The 23,511-nt window shown below is 37.7% G+C and overlaps 2 protein-coding genes across 2 annotated transcripts in view; one reads left to right on the top strand and one right to left on the bottom strand.

The window, feature by feature from the left end:
• Positions 1-7,302, top strand: part of LOC139660677 (serine/threonine-protein kinase NLK-like) — a 60,039-nt gene extending 52,737 nt beyond the window's left edge. Inside the window, exons 10-11 of the mRNA XM_071538882.1 lie at positions 5,384-5,477; positions 7,116-7,302. Of these exons, the coding sequence (XP_071394983.1) occupies positions 5,384-5,477; positions 7,116-7,170 (149 nt within the window). The 3' untranslated portion in view covers positions 7,171-7,302. The remainder of the gene's footprint in view (positions 1-5,383; positions 5,478-7,115) is intronic.
• A 6,127-nt stretch (positions 7,303-13,429) lies between these two features.
• nherf4a (NHERF family PDZ scaffold protein 4a) lies at positions 13,430-23,174 on the bottom strand (the record flags this gene model as incomplete). Its single annotated transcript, XM_071538883.1, has 10 exons — positions 13,430-13,462; positions 15,368-15,592; positions 17,073-17,291; positions 17,430-17,626; positions 18,857-19,064; positions 19,187-19,323; positions 20,922-21,054; positions 21,192-21,263; positions 22,417-22,628; positions 23,113-23,174. Coding segments are annotated over 10 exons (1,498 nt in total), but the record flags the coding sequence as incomplete, so codon positions are not given.
• Positions 23,175-23,511: the final 337 nt, after the last annotated feature.

Below are 23,511 nucleotides of genomic sequence, written 5' to 3'. Positions count from 1 at the left end.
TGTTGTCTTAAAAGTCACATAATATTCAGTTTAGCACTTTAATTCCTATCTTCTGACATGCAGTGCTTTATTTTAATTGCGATGCCTCTTTCCGCGAATACCCTTTTAAGAACTGGAAAGAAATGACCTACACCCTCACAATGAATTAAGCCCCAGCATTTGTGGCAATATTGTAATCCCTGTATTTATGATGTGCTGTGGTTGCATGTAATGGTGTGCAGTGACTGCAATGGCACTACTGGAAGACAGTTTATAGACTCAGACTCTACCTCATTCACAAGGATCAACGGCACAGCAGAGCTTTTTTGTTTCCATCTACTGCTATGCTTTTTCTGTTTTCTTTAAGAGACTGAATGAGTAGAATGAGAAATACTAAACAAGAGAACATTGGGCGTTTCAACAACCATTTGATAATAATAGTAATTAAAAAAAAATATAGCCACAAGCAGCCGTTAGCGGTGTCCAAGCCCATTGGCCAAACACACACAGATGCCTGAGATATCACAATTTACAAAATTGCAACATTGCAAATAGCAACATTATAGCACACAACCAAATGTGATCTGAAACAAGTCGGAACCCCATCGCAAATAAAAAATGGCATAAAATGGCGAAATAGATTTGTCTTGAGCCAAAGAATTTGAGGAAACTTTTTAATTCCACACCATGCAGTTCAGGAGTTATTAGCTAAAACGTAAAGTTGATTGTCATAATGCCACCATCTGGCCAATCAGTTTATTTTGTTTATTTTTTTATTTATTTTTTTGTTTTTTTGATCTCCAAACTGATTTAAGGCAGAAAAAGAAGGGGAAGAAAAATATTAACAACAGTAATAGGGTTCCAGCACCTGTGGTGCTTATGCCGCGTTCAGGTCATGACGGTTTTTCTGTGAATACGACCTGCCCACTGGGAAAAGTCATTCATGTCAGCATCCTAGTGGTAATTACAAGTGAATAACCCTAACCCTAACCCATTCTTTTGCTTGTGACGTGAACGCGACATTAGACCCTTAATCATAATAATAATAATAATAACTAGAAGGGCACTCGGAGAGCGCAGACCTCCGCCAAGGTTCGTGCTATTATTGCTTGTTCGTGAGTCGGATCTGGATCCGCTCCAAAATTGAATGGGTTCTTTCTTGGCCCATGCTACACCCTTCCACGAAGTTTCATGAAAATCGGGCCAGTAGTTTTTCCATAATCCTGCTAACAGACAAACAAACAGACAAACAAACGGCACCGAAAACATAACCTCCTTGGCGGAGGTAATAATAATGACAATGAACTTTTTTATGTAGCACTTATCTAAAAGCAGAAGTTTACAAAGTGCCTTACACAATGGCATAAAAGCTATGAAGGAGCTGGTACAGCACATACTTGTGTTCTCTAGTAAGACAGGTTACACCAACTTGGTGCACCATCATATTCAAACAAAACTTTGCCAGAAAGTGAGAGAGAGGAAGAAGCACAGGAGAATCGTAGGGGAGTTAGTGAAGTTGTTTTTTCGAACGTTGAGCGAAATCTCAAAGTTCACGGAAATTTTTCAGTACGTACCAAGAGCAGGTGCCCATGGCAGCAGGCTCCAGGGAGAATATGGCTTTTGTTAAGGGGTTGTACACAGTGTTGCCCTTTGGCCGGCATGAAGCACTTGTCCCATCCCAAAGACTGATGGATGAAGGACTTGAAACCACACCGTAAGTGTGCAGCGGCATGTCTGGACAATGTTATAATACACAGTGAGGACTGGGATGGCCACTTGGACAGATTTGCAGTTATTTTTGATGCTCTACTCAGGGTGGGATTAACCGCCAATCCAGAGACACTCGAGCTAACTTTGGAGGGTGCTAAATGCCCAGGCTTCACTATTGGGCAATGATTGTAAATGTAAACCCACAATAGCCCTTTTTGGGACTTAATATCAGTTTATTCCAAACTGCTTTATAACTGCTCTCCTCACATATCCCAGCCATTCCAACTCCCAGCCTCTCATGGTGAAGTGATTTGAAGAGACAACCAGATGCACCAAGGTCTCAAAGGCAGACTCTGTCCATAACCTGTACTGGTGACAGCACATTTCATTTTGGAGAGAATTCTACCTTGGGATGCTTAAGATGTATGGAATAGGAGCAGTACTCTCTCAAGGGATACATTGTGAGGAACATCAATAGGAAACTGAGTCCAAGTAGGAAAGTAAAAAAGTGTGGACTAGCTACCAAGTGGGCACTGGAACACCTCAGATAGTACCTCTGGGGTTGCCGTTTCACTCCCATGTTGGAGCATGCAGCCCTAGACTGGATGTTGTTCAAAGGGCTGAGAGGCATCATAGTGGAGAACTGCAATGTCTCTACCTGCTGGCGCCATCTGGTGTTTACTGGGAGCGCTGCAAGGGCCTTCAGCTGCCAACAGGCTACACAAACCTGAAGAACATGAAGCTCATTAGCCGGAGGTCACCAGAGACAATTTTATCAATTTATTTGATTTATTTATTCTTCATTTATAGAGGGAAAAGACAACTGAGACCTAGGTCTCTTTTACAGTGGTGCCCTGTTAACATGGCATACAATGGAAATAATAATGACAACAATGACAATAAAAACAATGAAAAATAAGAAATAATAACAGGCAATATTAATGTGATAAATTATACTGTACAAGTGCATGTGCTCTCTTCCATAATTAAGCCACCAGAGTTTTAAACTGTCCTAATGTTATCAGGGCATTTAGTCTCAATGATCCCTGGAGTTCATTCCATATTTTTGGAACATACACACCAGAAGCCAGTTATACTTAGTTCTGTCACTACCCAAGGTTCACCTAATGTAATGCATTCTTACAGATCTTGTACAATAGGTTGAGATTCTGTAGGACAATAGTGAGGTAAAATAGAAGTTTCAAAAGGAGAGCTTTGTAAAAAATAAATTAAATACTATGCTTCTTCCTCGGTAGAAGACAGTGATGAGTTTGAAACCCATCATCTGTAATAAAACACAAGGCCAAATGATAGACTATAACAAGTGGTCTTAAAGTAGAGGACGTTGCATACATGTATATCACATCGCCATGGTCCAGTACTGACAGGAATGTCAACTGAGCAATTGCTTTCCTACTATCGAACGAGAGATCTATAATAATAATAATAATGAATTTTATTTATATAGCACACTTTAAAATACAACGAAATCTCAAGGTGCTTCACAGAAAGAGTAAAACAATCATAGTACAACGTTAAAACTGGTCAATTTACACAAAAAAATCATGCAATTATAGAGATAAACCAAAAAACGGGTTAAAATTAGATGAATAAAATTATAAAAATCTATTTCTATAAAGGGAACCCACTTTAATTCTCAGCTTCTTTGTAAATTCTGCTGTAATCCTTCCAGTGTGAGTCCACTTGAAAGACACAGTGGATCAAAAAGACGACCTGCCGAGACAAAGCGATGGCTAAAAGCATCGCTAATTTCATTTTTGGTATTTATGGGGCCCAAATGTGGGATAGGATATGATTTGTCGAGGTAGAGAGGAGACAGAAAAATGATGTAGAGATTTTATGGTCTTCCAAAATGTAGCTGAGTTTACACAACAATCAGCTTTTTTGTAGCTAATCATGGCTACACATTTATTTTGTAGATGTCTGAAAGGCCGAGGCATTATGTCTTTTATGGATAAGATGGGGCAGTTAATTTCTAAACCATGGACCACCTTTCCATAATCCTATCATATCATATACTAAATTATCATCTACTAAATTAAAAACAGTAGTGAACTAAGAAAGGAGACAGGTAGGAGAAAGCCCTCATGGACTTGGTGGACTCACAGAATTAGTAGGCTCTGGACTGGACTGACACTCAAGTGAGCTCTAACATCTAAGGATACGCACACACTGTTTTACTTTTTTCTTCAAAAAGTAGTGCCTCAACCACATGGTGGTGCTGGTAATTTGAAAAATCAGGTCACATAACACACTTTTTTTTTCCATAATGGAAAATAATACATTTTAAAAAATAATTAATTAATAATTTCCTCCGTTTTTGTTCTGGTTGTTGTTGCAAGCTGTGAACTACGTAGGGTGGAACCAAACATTATCTTCTTCTTCCTTGTCATTAGTAGGCTCGCAAAAAAGTGGTCAACATCAGAATGCATTTCCACTTTTTTGTCTGTCTTGGGGATGGAAAGCTCCCCACTGACTTTAATGTAAAAAAATAAAAATAAATGAATAATAATATATATAATAATATATATAATGAAATAATTTGTGATGAACTGCAACATATTTGGCTCTGTGAAATCAAATGCAAAAGGCTAATTTGCTGAACAGGGGACCCCCGCATGAAAGTTCGCTGCCCTGCCAAGTGAGCTAAAACAGCACTTGCAGCTGTACATGTGCAGTGCGTTTTTTGTTTTGTTTTGTTTTAATTTTTGGGAACAACCAACCGACGGACAGAGTGACTTATATTAGCTACTAGACGCAACTAAAAAGTGAGTGTGAATAGTCTGGACACGCCCTAATGCCATGTTCATGTCATATCGCTAGGAGCGAAAGAATGGGACATCTCATCGCTACAACTTGGAGGCATTTAACTTGTGGGACACCCATATTCAAAATATTTTTTATTTATTCATTTAAAATCAATCATAAACAAACTGCAGCAGACATTACTCATTGTGTGTAAGTAGGCTTGATTGTATTAGTCTGAATATAACTGATCATTTTTAGTTTATTATGTTATACATACAAAAGCATACAAAATATTCCCACGTCCTACTTGTAATTACCACTAGGAGGTTGACTTGAACAGCTCTTCTCAGGCAGCAGGTTGTATTTATGGTAAATCCAGCAGTTACCACTGTGTAATATAAAAAAAATGGAGCAGATTTCCATGGAAACCATTAAAAAACAGCAATATAACCAAAAAACAATACAATAATAAAAAGGCAAGCAAATCCAAAATATTGCCTCAATGCAAGTGTGGCGAAATGTATTTCAAGACATTTATAAAGGATCATTTTGATTTTGCTTGCTTAAGTTATAAGGTGACACTTTACAATAAGGGTACACTAAGTTAAGGGTTAGTTAATGCTTAATAAGCATTAACTAACCCTTAATTAACAGTTAACTAATGTGTAATTTACTAATAGTGTTCATGTTAACTAAGTTATTAATTTATACATTATTTAATAGTTTATAAAGATGACTATTAAATAATGTATAAATTAATACCTTAGTTAACATGAACACCATTAGTAAATGATTACGACACATTAGTTAACTGTTAATTAATGTACCCTTATTGTTACCAGTTATAATAAATAAAGGAATCGGCATAGAGTTGTGTTACTAACATTCCTCCGCTGTCTCTGTCTGTCTCTTTTTCCCCTCACAGAGATCATCCATCAGTTCATCTTGGAACAGCAAAAGGGTAATCGAGTGCCACTCTGCATTAACCCTCAATCAGCTGCTTTCAAAAGCTTTATCAGGTAAGAGGCAGTCTATATAATCTATAACAATCAGTTCATTTTTCCAAAATGAACTGAACTATATATAAGCTACTTGAGTTGCAAACCTCTCCCCAAAAAATGAATGTTTAGACATAAAAGTGTCTTTCCTTGTCACAGTCAAAAGACCAACTTGAAAAATAAGATTCAATATTTTATACTACCATATGGTGTTTTGTTATTTAAAAAACTAAAATAAGTCATTCCATTCTCACAACTCAGGTTAATAGTTATGGGAATTCGATTCTTTTTGTTTTGATGGTGTCTCCTTTGTTTTTTCCAAACTTGATATTTCATTAGGTCAGTGTAAAATAGTATTCCGCCCTCAACACAGCCCACGCGTATGAATAAATAAGACATTTTGCTATAAGAGTGATTCTGTAATAAAAATCACTGAACTGAATTCCCCTCCTAATTTCATTCTTAAACCTGCCCTTCTTCTACTGATAGATACTGTCTATTCATTGTGGGTATTGTTTGATAAGCTAAAGCTTCAGTATTATGACTGCACAGACCATTTCAGCATATGTGTGAATTAATATTTTGCATTTTGTTTGGGCTTTGGAATCTCAAATCAAATCCGGATTCCAAACATAAAGGCTAATGGCTAAAATAAACATACCTACAGAGAAATAATTTATAATACAATATACAATACAACATACAACACCAGGAGCGTGAGTCTTATGAATAATATAAATGCTAAATGATAAGTGATATATGGTATTGCACAGTAGGTAAGTGGTAATATGATATAAGTAGTCAACACTGACGGCACAGTGGTAGTGCAGTGATGAGTGCAATAACAGAACAACAGTCCAACAACTGTACAATAACTACAATAACACAATAAATACAGCAGCGTATCACATCAATCAAGTTTATTTTATAAAGCCCTTTTAACATCAAGATGTCGCAAAGTGCTTGAACATAAACATAGGAATGAAATAACAGAATAATAAACAACAAAATAAATACAGACCCAGTCTTGATCCCCAAAGAGCATTAGCACATTACTGAACAGGCATCAGCACAGGAGCAAGGAAAAACTCCCTAGATGAAGTTAGAAAATAACTATAACTTTAACTGTATTGCTTTACCACTGAGTCCCCATTCATTGTCCCCCACATTGTATGATAACTTTAACTGTATGACCTGCTTTACCACTGAGTCCCCATTCATTGTCCCCCACATTGTATGATAACTTTAACTGTATTGCTTTACCACTGAGTCCCCATTCATTGTCCCCCACATTGTATGATAACTTTAACTGTATGACCTGCTTTACCACTGAGTCCCCATTCATTGTCAATGCCGCCCCCTAGTGGCTCAAAGTCAACGTTACAGTGTGACTAACTAACGAACGAACGAACAAACGGACGGAGTCCCCCCTTTGGTGGGGGACAAAAAAAGGAAAAGCTACGACTCAGGCCAAACGTGACAACAAAGTTTAGAAAAGAGGTGAAAACAACAACACAGCTGGTCCGCGTGTGTGGCTGTTTGTTTACATCATTACGTCTCACGGAAATCTCCACGCAGCACACGTTAGCTTCAGGATTGTTTACAGGGTCTGAAATCGCTTAATGCAGGTTTAACATTAACGCTCTCTCACTTCAACAGTTCCACAGTGGCCCAGCCCTCTGAAATGCCTCCATCTCCGCTGGTGTGGGAATAGCTGCTGCCGTGACCGTCAACTTCCTTCCCCCGACTGACGAGCTGCTAGACTGGGAACAAGAAACCCCCCTCGTCGCCCCCCCCCCCCACCCCCCACCCCCCCACCCCTCCTCGATATGCGTAGCATTTCACTGGAGACTAGGACTCAAAGGTCCACTGTGTGTATACTTAAATATTAGTAATGAAGAAAAAAACTCAACCACTGATAATTGCTTTACAAAGGGTATATTAGAGGGTTTTGTATGCAAGTGTATGAGAGCAATGCTCTGTAGACCAAATCAGAATGTTTTAAACAAATCCATCTTGTCACTTCCAGGTAGATAAGGAACCTGGGAGCTTGTTGAATCGCATTATGATAGACCTAAGGGGGAAAAAAACACTTAAATGCATGTACAGGGATTCAACAGCATAAAGTCAATTGTTTTCATATATATTCACACAAATCAGATTTCTATTTTCACTGTTCTGTAATCACAAACGCTGATTAATTTCCCATAAGATTAGGCTACTTTGCACACCCGCCACCTTTGCATCGACACTGGTAAGTTGCCAAATCTGCGTAACATCCAAGTTTGCTTGATATTCAGACAATCTCAATTGCAATTGCCTCGGTAGGCTGAACACATTTGCAACTGAAACTTTCCCAATGTTTTTAAGAGCATGCTCTCATCGGGCACACTGATGTTTTAACTTACTATAAATGTCTCTGAACATTAAAAATAATTGGTAACACTTTACAATAAGGGTACATTAATTAAGGGTTAGTTAATGCTTAATAAGCATTAACTAACCCTTAATTAACAGTTAACTAATGTGTCTGGTAATCATTTACTAATGGTGTTCATGTTAACTACGGTATTAATTTATACGTTATTTAATAGTCATCTTTATAAACTATTAAATAATGTATAAATGAATACCTTAGTTAACATGAACACCATTAGTAAATTACACATTAGTTAACTGTTAATTAAGGGTTAGTTGATGCTTATTAAGCATTAACTAACCCTTAACTTAGTGTACCCTTATAGTAAAGTGTTATCAAATAATTTAGAAAATAAGTTATTCAGGGACTTAACTCTGTATTTCCCCTGTACATTTGGCCATCATTTTTATCATGATGAAATGTTTTGTTTGCCAAAGATCAGGAGCCTCATGTATAAACGATGCATATGCATGTGTACAAAGTCTTTCCACACCGAGTTTTGGATTTCTGAAATACAAGCTCAATCTGAAAGTGTCAGACACACACGTGTGTGCAGTTATAATGAAATAAAATATGACAGATGAGTTCATTTTATAAATAAGTCTAAATTCTCTAAGTAAGAAAAAGAGAAAAAAAATTAAACTGCACCTTTTGCCCATATTTTCTGATACCAGTGTTTAATGTTAGAAATATGGACTGACAGCATTTGATAGATTCAAAATCAAATCAAACAGTAGGGTATGAAATGTCAAAGTATTATATGCTTGATCTGTTGCCAAAGAAACTTTATTGCATAATCTAGGCTACATGCATTTGACATGATATTCAGTTTAAAATGCATGCATGTGGTGCTATACCATAGTTTAAACATGTCATTCCTGGAACAAACATGTTAAGAAATGTAACAGTGATGGTTAAACCTCTTTCCCACGGTGATTATTGCTGTGATTATGGTGTATTACTTTCATGTGTAACATTCTGTCACCATCACTTCTTACCATTTCACCATTTCACACTTATTCATAATGACATCCTGTCTTCTATCCACATTGATCATGGTTTTCTTTTTTTCCATTTTGTCGGTCAAACTTAATGGAGATGAATGAGAAATGAAACAAACACAGGGCATTTCAGCAACTATTTATGGCTCATTGTAGAAGTAGATGAAGGATGTACAAATCCACTTTTGTAAATCCCAAATCAGTTGTTTGCGATTTACAACAAGAAACATGCATACAGGGGCGAATGCATTGTTTATATATACAGTGTATACATATATGAGAATAAGTGTATGCATGTTTCCCGCTATTTTGTGCATGTTTTTAGTGGTGAATCTATGCAAACTTTTATACATGAGGCCCCAGAAATGTTTGTAATAAAGTTGAACCTGTCTCAAGTTTTTTTTAAAAATAATTTGCCAGGCCAGTTATTGTGGATTTGGCTAATGTTACTACAGCCAACCCCTAAAAACGCCTACATTAAGGTTACAGCAATTGCTTATAAAGATGTTTAATACAGGTAGCCTACGTTTCTATTTCTGTTTGGAATAATGAATAATGAATATGAGAGCTTACAGTGTTTGTCAGATTATCAGACTGTTATGCCGAATTTGAAACATCTGCCCGGGTTTGGGGTTTTTAATTTTGAATTCTGTTTTGTTTCTGCTGTTGTTGAGATGATTTGGTCTAAAAGTTTGAGGTATGAAATGGACATATGCATGCAACATGAAGAACAACCGAACCCTTCTGTGGACTGGAAGTTGGTTTTAAAAAAAAAAAAAGGGATCAGGCTAAAAAAAAACGTCATAATATGCTCATCTCATTTCCAAAGGCCTACATAGTCATTTATTTATAAAGGGAAAAGGGGGCATTTGGGGTATTTTTCTGTAGACAAGAAATTCAAAAATTCCACCCATAGCCATAACCACACTCAGCACATTTTAATCCAAAGAGTAAAGTTTAAAAAAAAAGATGTTTGACTACAAAAGTGTTACTTTCCTTTAGGCCAGTCCGCCGTCAAGTGGCCTTTGATTTGATTTTTAGAATTGAAATATTAGCTTTTCCAAATATTCCTCCATGACTTTTCCCGGACCCACTGTCTATACCAGCCAGTGTTGTAAGATTTTCAAAATTACATAAGTGATAATTCGATTTACCCACTTCAACTGACAGCGTGTTGGCCTCCTCTTAGACCCGTGGTTCTCAACCTGGGGGTCGGGATCCCCCAGGGGGTCGCGAGATCATTTTGGAGGGTCACAAGATTATTGATGGGATAAGAAAAAGCATATTTCTACTTTGCAAATGTATTACCATGTCTGTTTTTTCTGATTTTTCTCTAATTTTTTTTGTGTTTTTTTTTTTTTTTTTCCTCTTGTGAAATACTAGTTTTCAGCCTCTAGGCCTCAAAAAGGTTGAGAACCGCTGTCTTAGACCCCCAAAATCCATTGGCCTTTCAAGTGTTAAAGTTGTGGAAATGGGAATTGTATGAATATTAAAAACAAAAATGTCACAAATTGGAAATGTGCTGAGGTAAATAATCAGACAAGCCAGCAATATAATACATCAAGGGTGTTAATTATTTTGTATGTATAATTGACCATGTCAGGCCAACTGTTTATTCATGGGTCACATTAAATGAGGAAACGAGCAGCATATTAATGACACAGTAATGAGGAGATGGTCTCTAATGTTTGGATTTTTCTAAATGGTTATGCAACGATAAAGTCTGCCCCCTGTTACTTTTCATACATGTACACTGACCCGCCCTGTCTCCAGAAAAAAGAGCTTTGAAGTAAATTATTTAATATATTTTTAGATTTTTTATTTTCTATTCCATTTCTTGAGAATCCTATGGCATGCATTCTCACACCTCAAAGTATGATATGTATATATGATAAATATAGAAGCAAATCTACAAAACACAAACATAAAAAACAATACCACTGTATAGAAATTGTATTAGCCTGCACATTTCTAGGGCTGTGAAGTTAATTTTATTTTTAAAACTTGCATATAAATGTATATATTTTCTTGATTTTTACCCTGCAACTAGGATCTGTAGAGGAAAGCAAATCCTATAATGATTCATAAAATACACAATCAATTGTTAACTGTATCTTGTGTGTACAGCAGAGCTGTGGATATATCTAAATAGAACCCTTTTTTCGGTTTGTTACTGTTGTCAATTCTTTCATCTTAGCAACACTACTGTGTGAATATGTATATAAAGGATTCACCATGTTGGTCTCTACCTCTTGAGCTCAATAACTTGGTTTGTTTACCTCCACAGAGTTTATGATTTCATGTGGAGATGAAAAACACTTGAATGTCCATTCAAGCTTTTATATTGAAATAATAAAATAACCCCCATTCCCCCTCCCCCACCCGACCTCTCCCACACTATTTAAGTGCAAACCATTCACCTGAAATTTGTATTTTACAGCCCTACCAATAGCCAAGGGTTACCTGACTGTTAGTCAACTTAAAATTATATTTGATAGGATAGGAACCTATGGGGAGGGAAAGTCATTTTGTGTTTTTTGCACCCTGGTGGCTGCATTCAAAGCTCAGTGAGAAAGGGTTTGATTCTCCTCGGGAATGTGCTGCAAAATTCTGTTCCACTGAATTCAACATTTCCATACAGAAACGATCCTCTTTTGTTGATTGCATTAACTTTTCAGGCTTCTGAGAATGAAACCGAGATTTCACAGTGTTTTATGGCAACGAACTGAATAGGCCGTAGTTTATAAATTGGTCTCTTCAGTGACTGTTCTGGAAAAGGCGATGCAGTTTGTCAATGGGAAAATGAATGGGTATTTTCTCAGGAATGAACGCAGCTAGCAGTGGTACAAGTTATCACTCTCCCTCCCCATTGCCTGTATGAAATATTTGTGTAGATATAGTAGTTTCCTATCTGTCTTATTTGTGTTGGAATGAAGTACTTGAATCAACTGATACTCATTTTGGAATATTGTAGAAGAATAACTGACAAACTTTGTGTGAGAGACTAACCTAACTCAGCAACTATTGGACTACTTGGATCAATATAATTTGCTGTCCTAAAAATTTTTTATATATTTGATGTTTTACTCAGATGCGTTGTAATTTGAATAAAACAGTATATACAGTACATAGATGTATCTATTAAAGTCTGCTCTCAAGGACTGTAAATCAAGGTAAAGATAAGGTATCCAGTTGACATTTGTCATTTTGGGGGAAAAGCGTGAGGTCTATCCCAAAGTGTAGATCTGGAAAACATTGGTGAAAAACATTAAATGTGACATTTAAAGAACGCCTTGTTGTTCCATACTTCTCTCTGATACCGCAAATACACAAAGACAGCCTCACTGTAGCCACCTAAGGCACAATACCCAACACTGCAACACCTGAGATCAGACCTGGGGACTCGAGTCACATGACTTGGACTGGAGTCAGACTCGAGTCGCAATTTTAATTGCTTGAGACTTGACTTGATGCATGAAGACTTGAGACTTGACTTGGGTTCTGGTGACTTGGGTCTTGACTCTGACTTGTACTTTGATGACTTGAAAAGGTTTCTAAAGTCTTGACTTGAGATCTTGTGTTTGTATAAATTACTTTGAAAGTGATTAGTGAGTAAAAGATTGAAAGTGATGAGATTTGTTCCAGCAGACGACTGAATTTAAATTCTGTTTTCTGAATTTGTATGGAATGATTGAATTTATTGAAGTTGAAACGGATTATAGAAATCAAACTCATGCACTTAGTTTTTATCCTATTAAAATCATATAGAAAATTTGTAGATATTTGGTTTTCTTTAAGATATTAAATTGACACTGGACTCTTGATTTGTTCTGACTTGACTTGCTGTTCTACATTTAGACTTGAGACTTGACATTAATGACATGGACTTGACTTGGACTTGACTTGGTAATCTACATTTAGACTTGAGACTTGACATTAATGACATGGACTTGACTTGGTAATCTACATTTAGACTTGACTTGAGACTTGTGCCTCAAGGCTTGAGACTGACTTGGGACTCGAGCAAAATCAACTTGGTCACACCTCTGCTTGAGATTAATAATTTTGCATCTACTGCAGGAGAAATTTATCAGGCTCCACTCCAATTGTATGTGGATAGTTAAGATGAAATTCTAATGCCAGCTGAAAACTGAAATGCACACAATTCGTACGTTGACACATGATGCATATTAATGCCAGGTAGCATGCAAAGCTACTCCAATTCGACTTAAACAATTTATGTCAGATATGTAACCTTACCTAGACACAGAGCTCTAGCTGTGTCTTGAAGCTGATTTGACCGCAAAATCATTCCCATCGACAGCACAGTAATTTACAAAAAAAAATAATAATAAATGTATAATACTCTTTGGTTCAAATCGAAAGGTAGGAGGTCACAAGGTTAAAAAGGCAGATTATATGATCACAGTCACTATAGGGGAGAAGATGTGCTGTGTACAGAGGGCATTTAGTCCTGCATCTGTACAAGTCGCTGGTTCAGCCCTGTGTTTCCTCTGTCGAGTGACACGTCTTTGGTCATTCCGAATGTTCCATCATAAGAAAGCATCACTCGTTCTCTCCGACACCTGGAAAACAGAAGAAACGGTTCATGGTGGTAATTCCGCAAGTCAAGAAAAATCTCAGCTGGCCTCAGAATGCACACACAGAAATCAAACGGTTAAGTCTTCAAGTGTAGTTTACTTATGTCAAAATGAAAATCACTGGGTAATAGGGCTGAACGATTTTGAAAAAATATCTAATTGCGATTATTGTGACTGATATTGCAATTGCGATATGATTTGCGATATTAGAGGGAATGATCATTTTGACATCATTATTCTCATTTTCATTGAAAAACGCATTAAAATGATTATGGTGTGATTTTTGCGGGGATCTGTACCAAACAAAGATGTTTTCTTAAGTCTGTAGAATATGATGTGTAGGCCAGGACATCTCTGCAGCACGACAATATTTAATTTAAAATGGTATTTTGACACATTTCACCTTTAACAAATATTGCGCCTCCTGCGATTTGAAAATTGCAGTAGGCCATATTGCGATTTCGATAAAGTTTCGATTAATTGTTCAGCCCTATTGGGTAATAAACAAATAAAGCAACCTACAGATTTTGTCAAACTGTATGAAAACATAGCCAAACTTTTTAATACTTGTACACAGGCTGATGCATGACGCCTTTATTTGTGTGAATAGGCTCTTACTATGACTTTATCAATTTGATATGAAGAGGTGGTGAAAATGGCTCAAGACTTTAACCAATTAGTATAATTAATAATAATTGCTGGCCTATTTTGGCAAGTCTGTAGGGTTGTTGCACAAGAGTAGATTGCTGATGAGGCAGCTGTGTCGTCAATGACCCCGACAACACTGGGGAAGCCCGCTATAGCCATGAATGCTGTTTTGTTGGCTCACAAGTTGCACACGTCCAGTGGGAATGAAAAAAATTGCGTCACAATTGCTCATGGAGGGTTGCAATAGACCGAAATCATCACTGCTGCCAAATATCTTTTCAAGCATAATAGCATTACCTCGTGGGAGATGTGAGGGCATTTCTAATGAGATCAACCACAAACCACATCATCCTTGCACAATCTAATCTGTAGCTTTATTAACTCACTGTCATTCAGCGTTTGGAGAACATGGACACTTGGAGAACGTGCTTCCACCTCTTGCAGCAATTTTCCCCTCTGCTTAAGGAAATCCTAAGCTTTCTAAAAGTTTTTCACCTTAAGGGCAAAGATGCTTCTTGAATAGCTTTTATCTTTTAGTAGGGTTTAATCTTACTTTTAAGACAAGACAAGATGGCACTTTATTGATCCCCTTGGGGAAATTCAGGTGCCACAGCAGCAACTGATGGACAATACCAAAATGGAAATTCTTAGAAATTGTCATAATTCGGTAACACTTTACAATAAGGGTCACTAAGTTAAGGGTTAGTTAATGCTTAATAAGCATTAACTAACCCGTAATTAACAGTTAACTAATGTGTAATTTACTAATGGTGTTCATGTTAACTAAGGTATTAATTTATACATTATTTAATAGTTTATAAAGATGACTATTAAATAATGTATAAATTAATACCTTAGTTAACATGAACACCATTAGTAAATGATTACCAGACACATTAGTTAACTGTTAATTAAGGGTTAGTTAATGCTTATTAAGCATTAACTAACCCTTAATTAATGTACCCTTATTGTAAAGTAATTCTATTAATTGTCTTAGCATTTCCCCAATTAAAACAGCTCTTAGTAGTAGGAAGCTTTGTGAACACGGCCCCAGATGTTTACACCAGGAAATGTAGAAAATGTTTCAGGAACTCGGTCTAGGTTGAATCACTATTATGTTATATCAATTAGACATAGAAAGTACCAAAACAGACCTTTATTTAGATGAAAATGTCACAAATGAATACTTTAATGTTGCTGTGCAGATTTTTCTGTCTTAGTATGTATCTGTACATGTCTCACCTGAGCGCTGTAGATGATGACACCTGTGGTGATTGGCAGTCCGTTCTGTCTGAGCTGGTCGTACCCTGTCCTTTCCACCACCAGCAGCTTCAGAGGCGACGTGCTATTCTTGATCAGTGCCACCACCTCGTCAAAATACTCATTCTCCACATTCTGTCCATTCACCTCCACAACAACATCCCCTCCCCACAGGCCGGCCCTCTGTCCCGAACCCCCTGGCAACACCTACAGGGGAGAAGACAGAACTGCAGTCAAAGCAACGCTCAGAGACTGGTGCTCAGCTTCCATCTGACCTCAGAACATTGATATAAAGTGATTACAAACTTCTTATATTCTTCTTCTTCAAAATTGCATCTATGGAGTTTCTGACCAAGGTTAGGTTTAACATGAAGACAACCAAAAAGTGTATTGAGCACAAGGCTTACTTGAAACAATTAAGCCTATAGGGGGATTATATGAAAGAAGTTATCCAAAACCAATGCACCATTCTAGGTATAAAAGTCATTAATATAGTACAGGGGTTCTCAAACATTTGCATGTCACAGACCCCCATTATGCCACAAGCCCCCCATTTGATAAGATTTTTTAAAAGTGGCTCATATGGGAAGATTTTTACGGAAGCCGAGAACGGCCGTGCTTGCAATTATTTTTTTAATGCCGTTATCTCGAGATCACAAGTTAATTATCTTGTTATCTCGAGATAACAAAGCTTGTTTTCTTGAGATAATGGGTTAATTTATCTTGTTATCTCAAGAAAACAAAAGGCAGATTTCTCGAGATAACGAGATAATTTATCACGAGAAAAGACTTTTGTTTTCTCAAGATCACGGGATAATTATGGAGAACTCGAAAATGAGTGTTTGGTTCATTTGATCACACCTGATTTCAGCCTTCAAGATCTGACTGTCGGGGAGGATTCATAACTGAACAGTCAGTCAAGGCATAAATGTGTAGTTTTGTTTGCTGCAGTTACCGTAACTGCAGCAAACAAAACGACACGTTTTCTTGTGATAAATTATCTCGTTATCTCGAGAAATCTGCTTTTTGTTTTCTTGAGATAACGAGATAAAATAACCCGTTATCTCGAGAAAACAATCTTTGTTATCTCGAGATAACGAAATAAATAACTTGTGATCTTGAGATAACGGCATTAAAAAATAATTGCAAGTCATTGTTATACAAACTCTAATTAGGATAACTTCTAGTCAATTATATTGAAATTACACTGTTCCTCATTTTGCTTGAGGGTGGGATGGGGGGTGTCCAGGGTGTCCTTTAAAGCAGTGATTCTCAGCATTTTTCATATCAAGGACCACTAATTTAGTCCACATTAGGGCCACGGACCCCCATTTGATGAGAGTTTGTCTCTCAGACCCAAATCTGAGAATACTTTTATTGTCAGATATGATTTTGTCCAGAATTCCATGACTATCTGTATTGTAGGTAGAGAGATAACAGAGAAACTATAATCAAAACAGTCATTCTTCTACATTCTCTACTTGTGCTAACTTCTTGTAAATGAAATAGTGGATAGTTTGTTAATAGTGGATAGTGAATAGTTTAACAATTCATCAGTTTGCTGGGGACCTTCTGGAACCCCCTCAAGGACCCCTGGTGGTCCCTGGACCCCACGTTGAGAACCACTGCTTTAAAGAACCACAGATATAGTAGATGTGATAAATAGCTGTCTAATAGTATGGAATACCTGTCCAATGAAAGTTCCCGGCTCATTCAGGACACAGCCCAGGTGGAAACCAAAGCCTGTCTCCTCTCTGTCCAGAACACACAGTCTGGGACAGGGGAGGTGTCTATCCCCACTTCTCAGAACATTTCCATTCTGGTTCTCAGTGCAATGGGAGACGGTCCTCACCCCCTCATTCTCTAGTGTAGATTCCTCATATAACCACAGGGGAGAAATGCCTAACTGGAGAGAAACATACATACAGAAAAAGACAGTTAAGCGAGAGTTCTAGAACTCTGTACGATCAGTCCAATCGTTGCTATGTGATCACAACTCTTCTCACATGACTAATAGAATAAACGTATGTATGACTCTGCTCACTTCTCTGTAAAAGTCTCTTCCGCGTATGGATATAGAGGTGAGGCTGACTTTCTGACCACTCCCCCTGATCTTCTTGACGATGTCTTCATGCTCCATGGACTCAGTGGGCTCCCCATTGACTGCTAACAGCAGCTCCCCATCTTCCATCCCCACCTGCTCAGCTGGGCTCCCCGCATCGACCTCCCGCAACAGGTGAACTGGGTTCAAATAGCATAGGATAGAAAAGAATAGAACTTTAGAGAGACTTTTTTTTCAGTTTTAGACTGAAGTCACCGATAGACAATACTTGGTGCCAATATTCAATAACTTTAAATTGGACCATTTTCACGCCAAACAATTGCAAGTATTCAGTGTTTCATCAAAGTCTCTGAAACCACATTTAGACTATCATGGGACACTAAAACTCTGCTAACCCTTGATAGCTCATCCACGCCTTTATCTCTAGACCCCTCAGGTCATCTGGGACCGGTCTGCTAACTATTCCCAGAGTTAAAACCGTCATGCTACACAGAGCTGGAACAAACTTCCAGAAGAACTCAAAAGCGCCCCAACTTTGACTTTAGCTTTTAAAACTAGGCTCAAAACCTTTTTGGTCTGCACTGCCTATGCAACTTGATCTTTGAATTCTTTATTTATTGTCTCTTCTTATACACTTTATCTCTTTTTATTTGTTTATCTTATCCTGTATCTCTTATCTATCTTATCTTGTCTTATAAACCTTGTGTAAAGCACTTTGAATTGCCTTTGTGTACACTAACCCTAAACAAACTTTCCTTGCTTTGACTTGGCTAACATCCAGATTCCCGATGCAGCATTCCCTGCTCTGTGGTAATCATTAATTTGAAGGTGATTTATACTATAGGAACTACAACACACTATACAGCCTTAAAAGATGGTGAAAGGCCTCTAGCGGTGTGTCTGTGTGTGTGGATGTGGTAATAATTGCTGTCATCTTGTTTTTTGTTTTTTTTGATAGTTTTTGCATTCAAATATATGACAAGAGACTAAACACTGACATACTACATATACGTACTGTTGGACAATTTTAGACAACACTAATCTTTCACAAAAAAAACAACAGTGTACAACACCATGTACAATAGAAAATCAAACAGATCAAAACAAACAAACAAGCAAAAAAAGGGGGGTGTTTGGGGGGGTGCAGATCATTTACAATACAATTCAATCATATAGCCTATTTTCCAAATATGATCTTATAAAGATCCAGGGTCCATCATCTCCATGGTCGTATTCAAAGAGGGCTGAGGCCGCCCGTTCCATTGACAATAAATCCATGAAGTCTTTTAACCAATTCTCAGTACTAAAGCAATTTGATTTATGTAATTTCCAATTCATCATAATAATACGTTTAACTGACAAAAAAAGCTAATGCAATGATGCTATGTTTACATGAATGTATCTCTCACCCATGCGTCCTGTGACCGGCAGCTTCTCTTGTCGGAGAAGGAAGCCGTATCCGTCGGGTCCTTGGACGATGTGCATGGTCTTTGGTCTGTGGGGCAGGTTGTGGGACTCTGCTATAACAGGCGAGACGGGCATTTTCCTTCTGACATAGCAAGATTCACTCTCACTGTCAATGACCAGCAGTGTCACAGAATCTCCACTCTTCTTTACCTGAGAAGGAAACACACTGCAGGCTCAGAGAGGGGAGCGTGGAGTTTGTTGGTGTGGTGACAATAATTAGATGAGATTCCGACACATGCTCAAAAGAACAAACTAAAGAAAATGGCACATACGATCTTGTTGACAGTAGAGTATGTGAGCGTTGACACCATGACCCCGTTGATCCAGACCAGTTTGTCTCCACTCCGGACACCAGCTTTCTCTGCTGGACCATCAGTCACTGTGCTCAGGATGTACTGTCCTTTCTGACCTGAAGAAACATCCAATACTATCTTCATCATCATCATCATCATCATCATCACTGCCATAGATGAAGTCTGTGGTGTAACAGTTTTGTAGTTCCTTACATGATACCAAGATAGAGAAATCACTGATTCACATAAACTTGAAGCCCATAGAAAAGGGAAGTAAGAGATGAGGTAGCTGATATTATTTAGACCAGTGATTCTCAACCTTTTTCATATCAAGGACCCCTAATTTAGTCCACATTAGGGCCCCGGACCCCCATTTGATGAGATGTTGTCTCTTGGACCCAAATCTGAGAATATTTTTATTGTTAGATATGATTTTGTCCAGAATTCCATGACTATCTGTATTGTAGGTAGAGAGATAACAGAGAAACTATGATCAAAACAGTCATTCTTCTACTTCTTATAAATCAAATAATGGTGAAGTTTAACACTTCATCAAGTGGCTGGGGACCCTATGGAACCCTCTCAAGGACCCCTGGTGGTCCCCGGACCCCACGTTGAGAACCACTGATTTAGCCTGGCACTCTTGCTACTAACTGAAAAAACTAAATTTAGCCATGCTAAGTTGTTAGCTTGTTAGCCTAGCTAACCTTCCAAGTTCAAACTAGCCATACTATAGCTAGCTCCAGGTCAGCTAGTTAGCTATAGCCTGCTGACCTTCCAGGACCATTAATGCAAAGGTCATGAAGGAATGATGAGAAAAAAGAAGTGCTTGCCATTTATATTTTTATTTATATTTTCACCAGAGTTCCTTCTTTGCATCATTTGACAGTTAACTAACTGCTCCGTCCACTGAGGTTTAGCTAAACCCCAGAGATTATTTCTGCAGCGTGTTCTCCAGCAGCTCTGCCTCTGAGAAATGTTTGTAAAACTCCAGTCTACTCTAAAAAAAGATATTTGTAATGTCTGTTTTTAAAATTAGCACCATTTAAAAAGTCACTGAGATTATATGAGACGTTGCAGAATGGCAGTATGAATGATATGTGAGAATTGTATAATTTTAATTTAAACTATAGTCTATTTCATTAAATCATTTGATTAAATGATTTGCTTCTTGCAACCACTTCCTTGGGTAGCCTTAAGGCTACTATCAGTATTTTTATTTGTATTGATATTTATTTCTAGACAGGAGTGTAATAAATGTAAGAATAAGTTATGCGTTGGTGTAGGCAAGATTAACTTGATAATTTATGAACCTATGTAGAGTACTGTGCAAGTCTTAGGCACCCTTTTTTATATAAATGTGTCTTAGATGTTTATTTGTTTTCTGCATTATTGTGTCAGTAGACTGCTCTTTATAGCAATTTATTTTATTTTTTTTAGAAACTTTTCATTTCATTATTTTTTAAAGCATCTTCGCTTTATGATTTCTTTTTATATGTACCTTTTACACAGTACTGTATGTATGATATGCTGGGGCATGTGTGTCATAATATAAGAAATGTGAGAATATGAAATGAATGAGAGGAATTCACTAGGATTTTCACTCATAGAGAAAAGACCAAACCTACAAGCACACTTCCTATATCTAACAATGCACTTGCCCCCCTGCCTTCAAGGAGTGATTTACTTCTATGGGACAGCGGTGAGCTTGTACCTTCCATTGGGGTGACGGTGATTCCCAGGCCATGCTCCTGGTGTTTGGTGACATGGCAGAGTCTGGGTCTGGAGCAGCACCCCCCTTTGGAGGCCCTGGCCAGCATCTGCAGGTCCAGACTCAAGGACACTGCCTGAAGGAGAAGGGAGAGTTCAGCAGTCTTCAACTCATGGAGAATGAATCAGTGAAAAGAAGAACATAATACAGAGGTACTCACATTATATCAACTTATATATACAGTATATACTAATATGGATGCAGTATGATCACCTGTTCATACTCTTCTCCTCTCAGCACCAAGAGAAATAGCTGTAGGCCACATGACTGGATCCTCCTCACCACCTGCCAGTCAATCAAAAATGAGATACATTCTGACTCCACTTCACTGTCTGTTATTTCAATATTTACATGAATTTCATCCAAAATTGTGAGGCTCACTCATCATTTTTTGGACTTTTACTTACAGAACAAACAATCAACAATAACAACAATCAATCAAACAAACAGCATGTCCTTTCTATTCACCAATTGGTCAAGCACTTAAGATAAGGAGACTAGGACGCATTCAGGCCACCGACCTTCAGCTCCATCCAGTCTATTTACTTATAATTAAAGAGAAAACTAAACAAGTAAGGAGGCAATTTATTATGGTGTTTATAGAGAACCTGGAAGGTCACAGGTTCAATACCCAGAACGCCATTGTTTCCCTCCCTGTCAAATTATCCTTGAGCAAACCACTGACCCGTAAACAGCTCCCACTGTGCTTTGACCTCTCCAGTGAAATGCTTTACACACCCACATACAATGAACTTCTTAATTACTCAGTGTGCAATACGGTAAGTGAGTGCTCTAGTGGGCATTGAGGAAACTTTATTTATAGGTTACAAAGGTTAAAAGGAAAGATAACATAACAAGAAATATTCTAAACAGCACTAACGTACGTCCATCGTTTTTTTTTTTTACAGCCTATGGTATAAACCAAGTTTAACAGGTTACCTAATAAACAAGCTATTTGTGAAATGATGTGACTTTTGTTCACAAGCCCTGACTTGCTTGTAATTGGGTAGTGTGAAACTTAACAAACCAAATACAAAAATGCAACAAAGTCAACTTTTCCATTGTGGTTTGCACCAATGAAAAAACACCAATGGTTGCTGCGTTCAAATTGCGGATTGCGGATTGTTGTTTTCAAGCGGAAAACGCTCCGTAATGTGAATGCAGCCTAATACTCACTTTCACTTTATGGCCTTTCAGTGTGGCTGATGTGTTTTACATGTTTTTTTTTGGAGTGTGCTCTTTTTTGTCTGTTTAGAATATTTCTTGTTATGTTATCTTTCCTTTTACCCTTTGTTTAGTTTATAAATACTCTGTACTCCGCTCCAAACATGCTTTGTGTGAACGCACCCTAAAATCGTTTTTTTGAAAAATAGCAATGATCCTGCTGACCTAACACTAGACGGGAGGCAAAGAAAGGTAACTAATTAGGGACACTGACCCTATGGAAGTCCATGTTATCCACATATTCCTCATTGACCTCCAGCACTCGGTCTCCATCTCTGAGGCCACTGTGTTCTGCGGGGCTCCAGGGCTCCACATCTCTGATCACATGACCCCGTCTGCCTTTTTCCACCCGCAGGTAAAAGCCAAAACTCTGGCCCTCCAAGCACTTTAGATGGTGCAGTCTAGGCACAGGGCTTTGATCGGGCTCTGGGAAACAGTAAATAAAACCAATATCGTTAGAACTAGGCTGACATGTTGACAGGGAAATTAGACAGGCTGTTTTTAAATAAAATGGTCACAGGATTTGGTCACACTTTACTATAAGGGTCATTAAGTTAAGGGTTAGTTAATGCTTAAGAAGGGTTAATTAATGCTTAATAAGCATTAACTAACCCTTAATTAACAGTTAACTAATGTGTAATTTACTAATGGTGTTCATGTTAACTAAGGTATTAATTTATACATTATTTAATAGTTTATAAAGATGACTATTAAATAATGTATAAATTAATACCTTAGTTAACATGAACACCATTAGTAAATGATTACCAGACACATTAGTTAACTGTTAATTAAGGGTTAGTTAATGCTTATTAAGCATTAACTAACCCTTAATTAATGTACCCTTATTGTAAAGTGTTACCCAGGATTTTAAAATAGATTGTGTGATGGCATGTCTATCAAACCTTACCATGATCATCTGAGATGACCAGGGCTGGATTGTCAATCCCTTCCTTTGGATTGAAGGTAAAACTGAAGTAGGGAGAAATGGAAAATTGACAGTGTGAGCATGAAAGAGGGGCACAGCAGAGAAATGTGAAACAGTTGAAAAACTAGCTTAGGTGAAAATAATGTGCTTACATGTACCGTACTTTGAGTAAGGCCTTGCATTTTCTTTTTTTTCTTTTTTATATACAGTGCTGTGCAGGGGTCTTGGGCACATGTGGAGGAGGGAGGGTGGAGCGAGGATGCTTTCGGGGATAATTCGATGAAAAGTTTCTAGGTATAGAAAGGTGTACTGTAGGGAGCGGTCTTTATCTCTCAAAAATAATTAAATCAAAAAATGTACTATAAAGAGCAGTCTACTGAA

The sequence above is a fragment of the Centroberyx affinis genome, unplaced genomic scaffold (genome assembly GCF_046629955.1).
Source record: "Centroberyx affinis isolate AG114_WGS23_722 - 3 ecotype Tasmania unplaced genomic scaffold, CSIRO-AGI_Caff_v1 ptg003360l_1, whole genome shotgun sequence".
NCBI lineage: Eukaryota > Metazoa > Chordata > Actinopteri > Beryciformes > Berycidae > Centroberyx > Centroberyx affinis.
The sequence above is the reverse complement of the archived record's forward strand: the minus strand, read 5'-3'. Positions and strand labels throughout refer to the sequence as shown.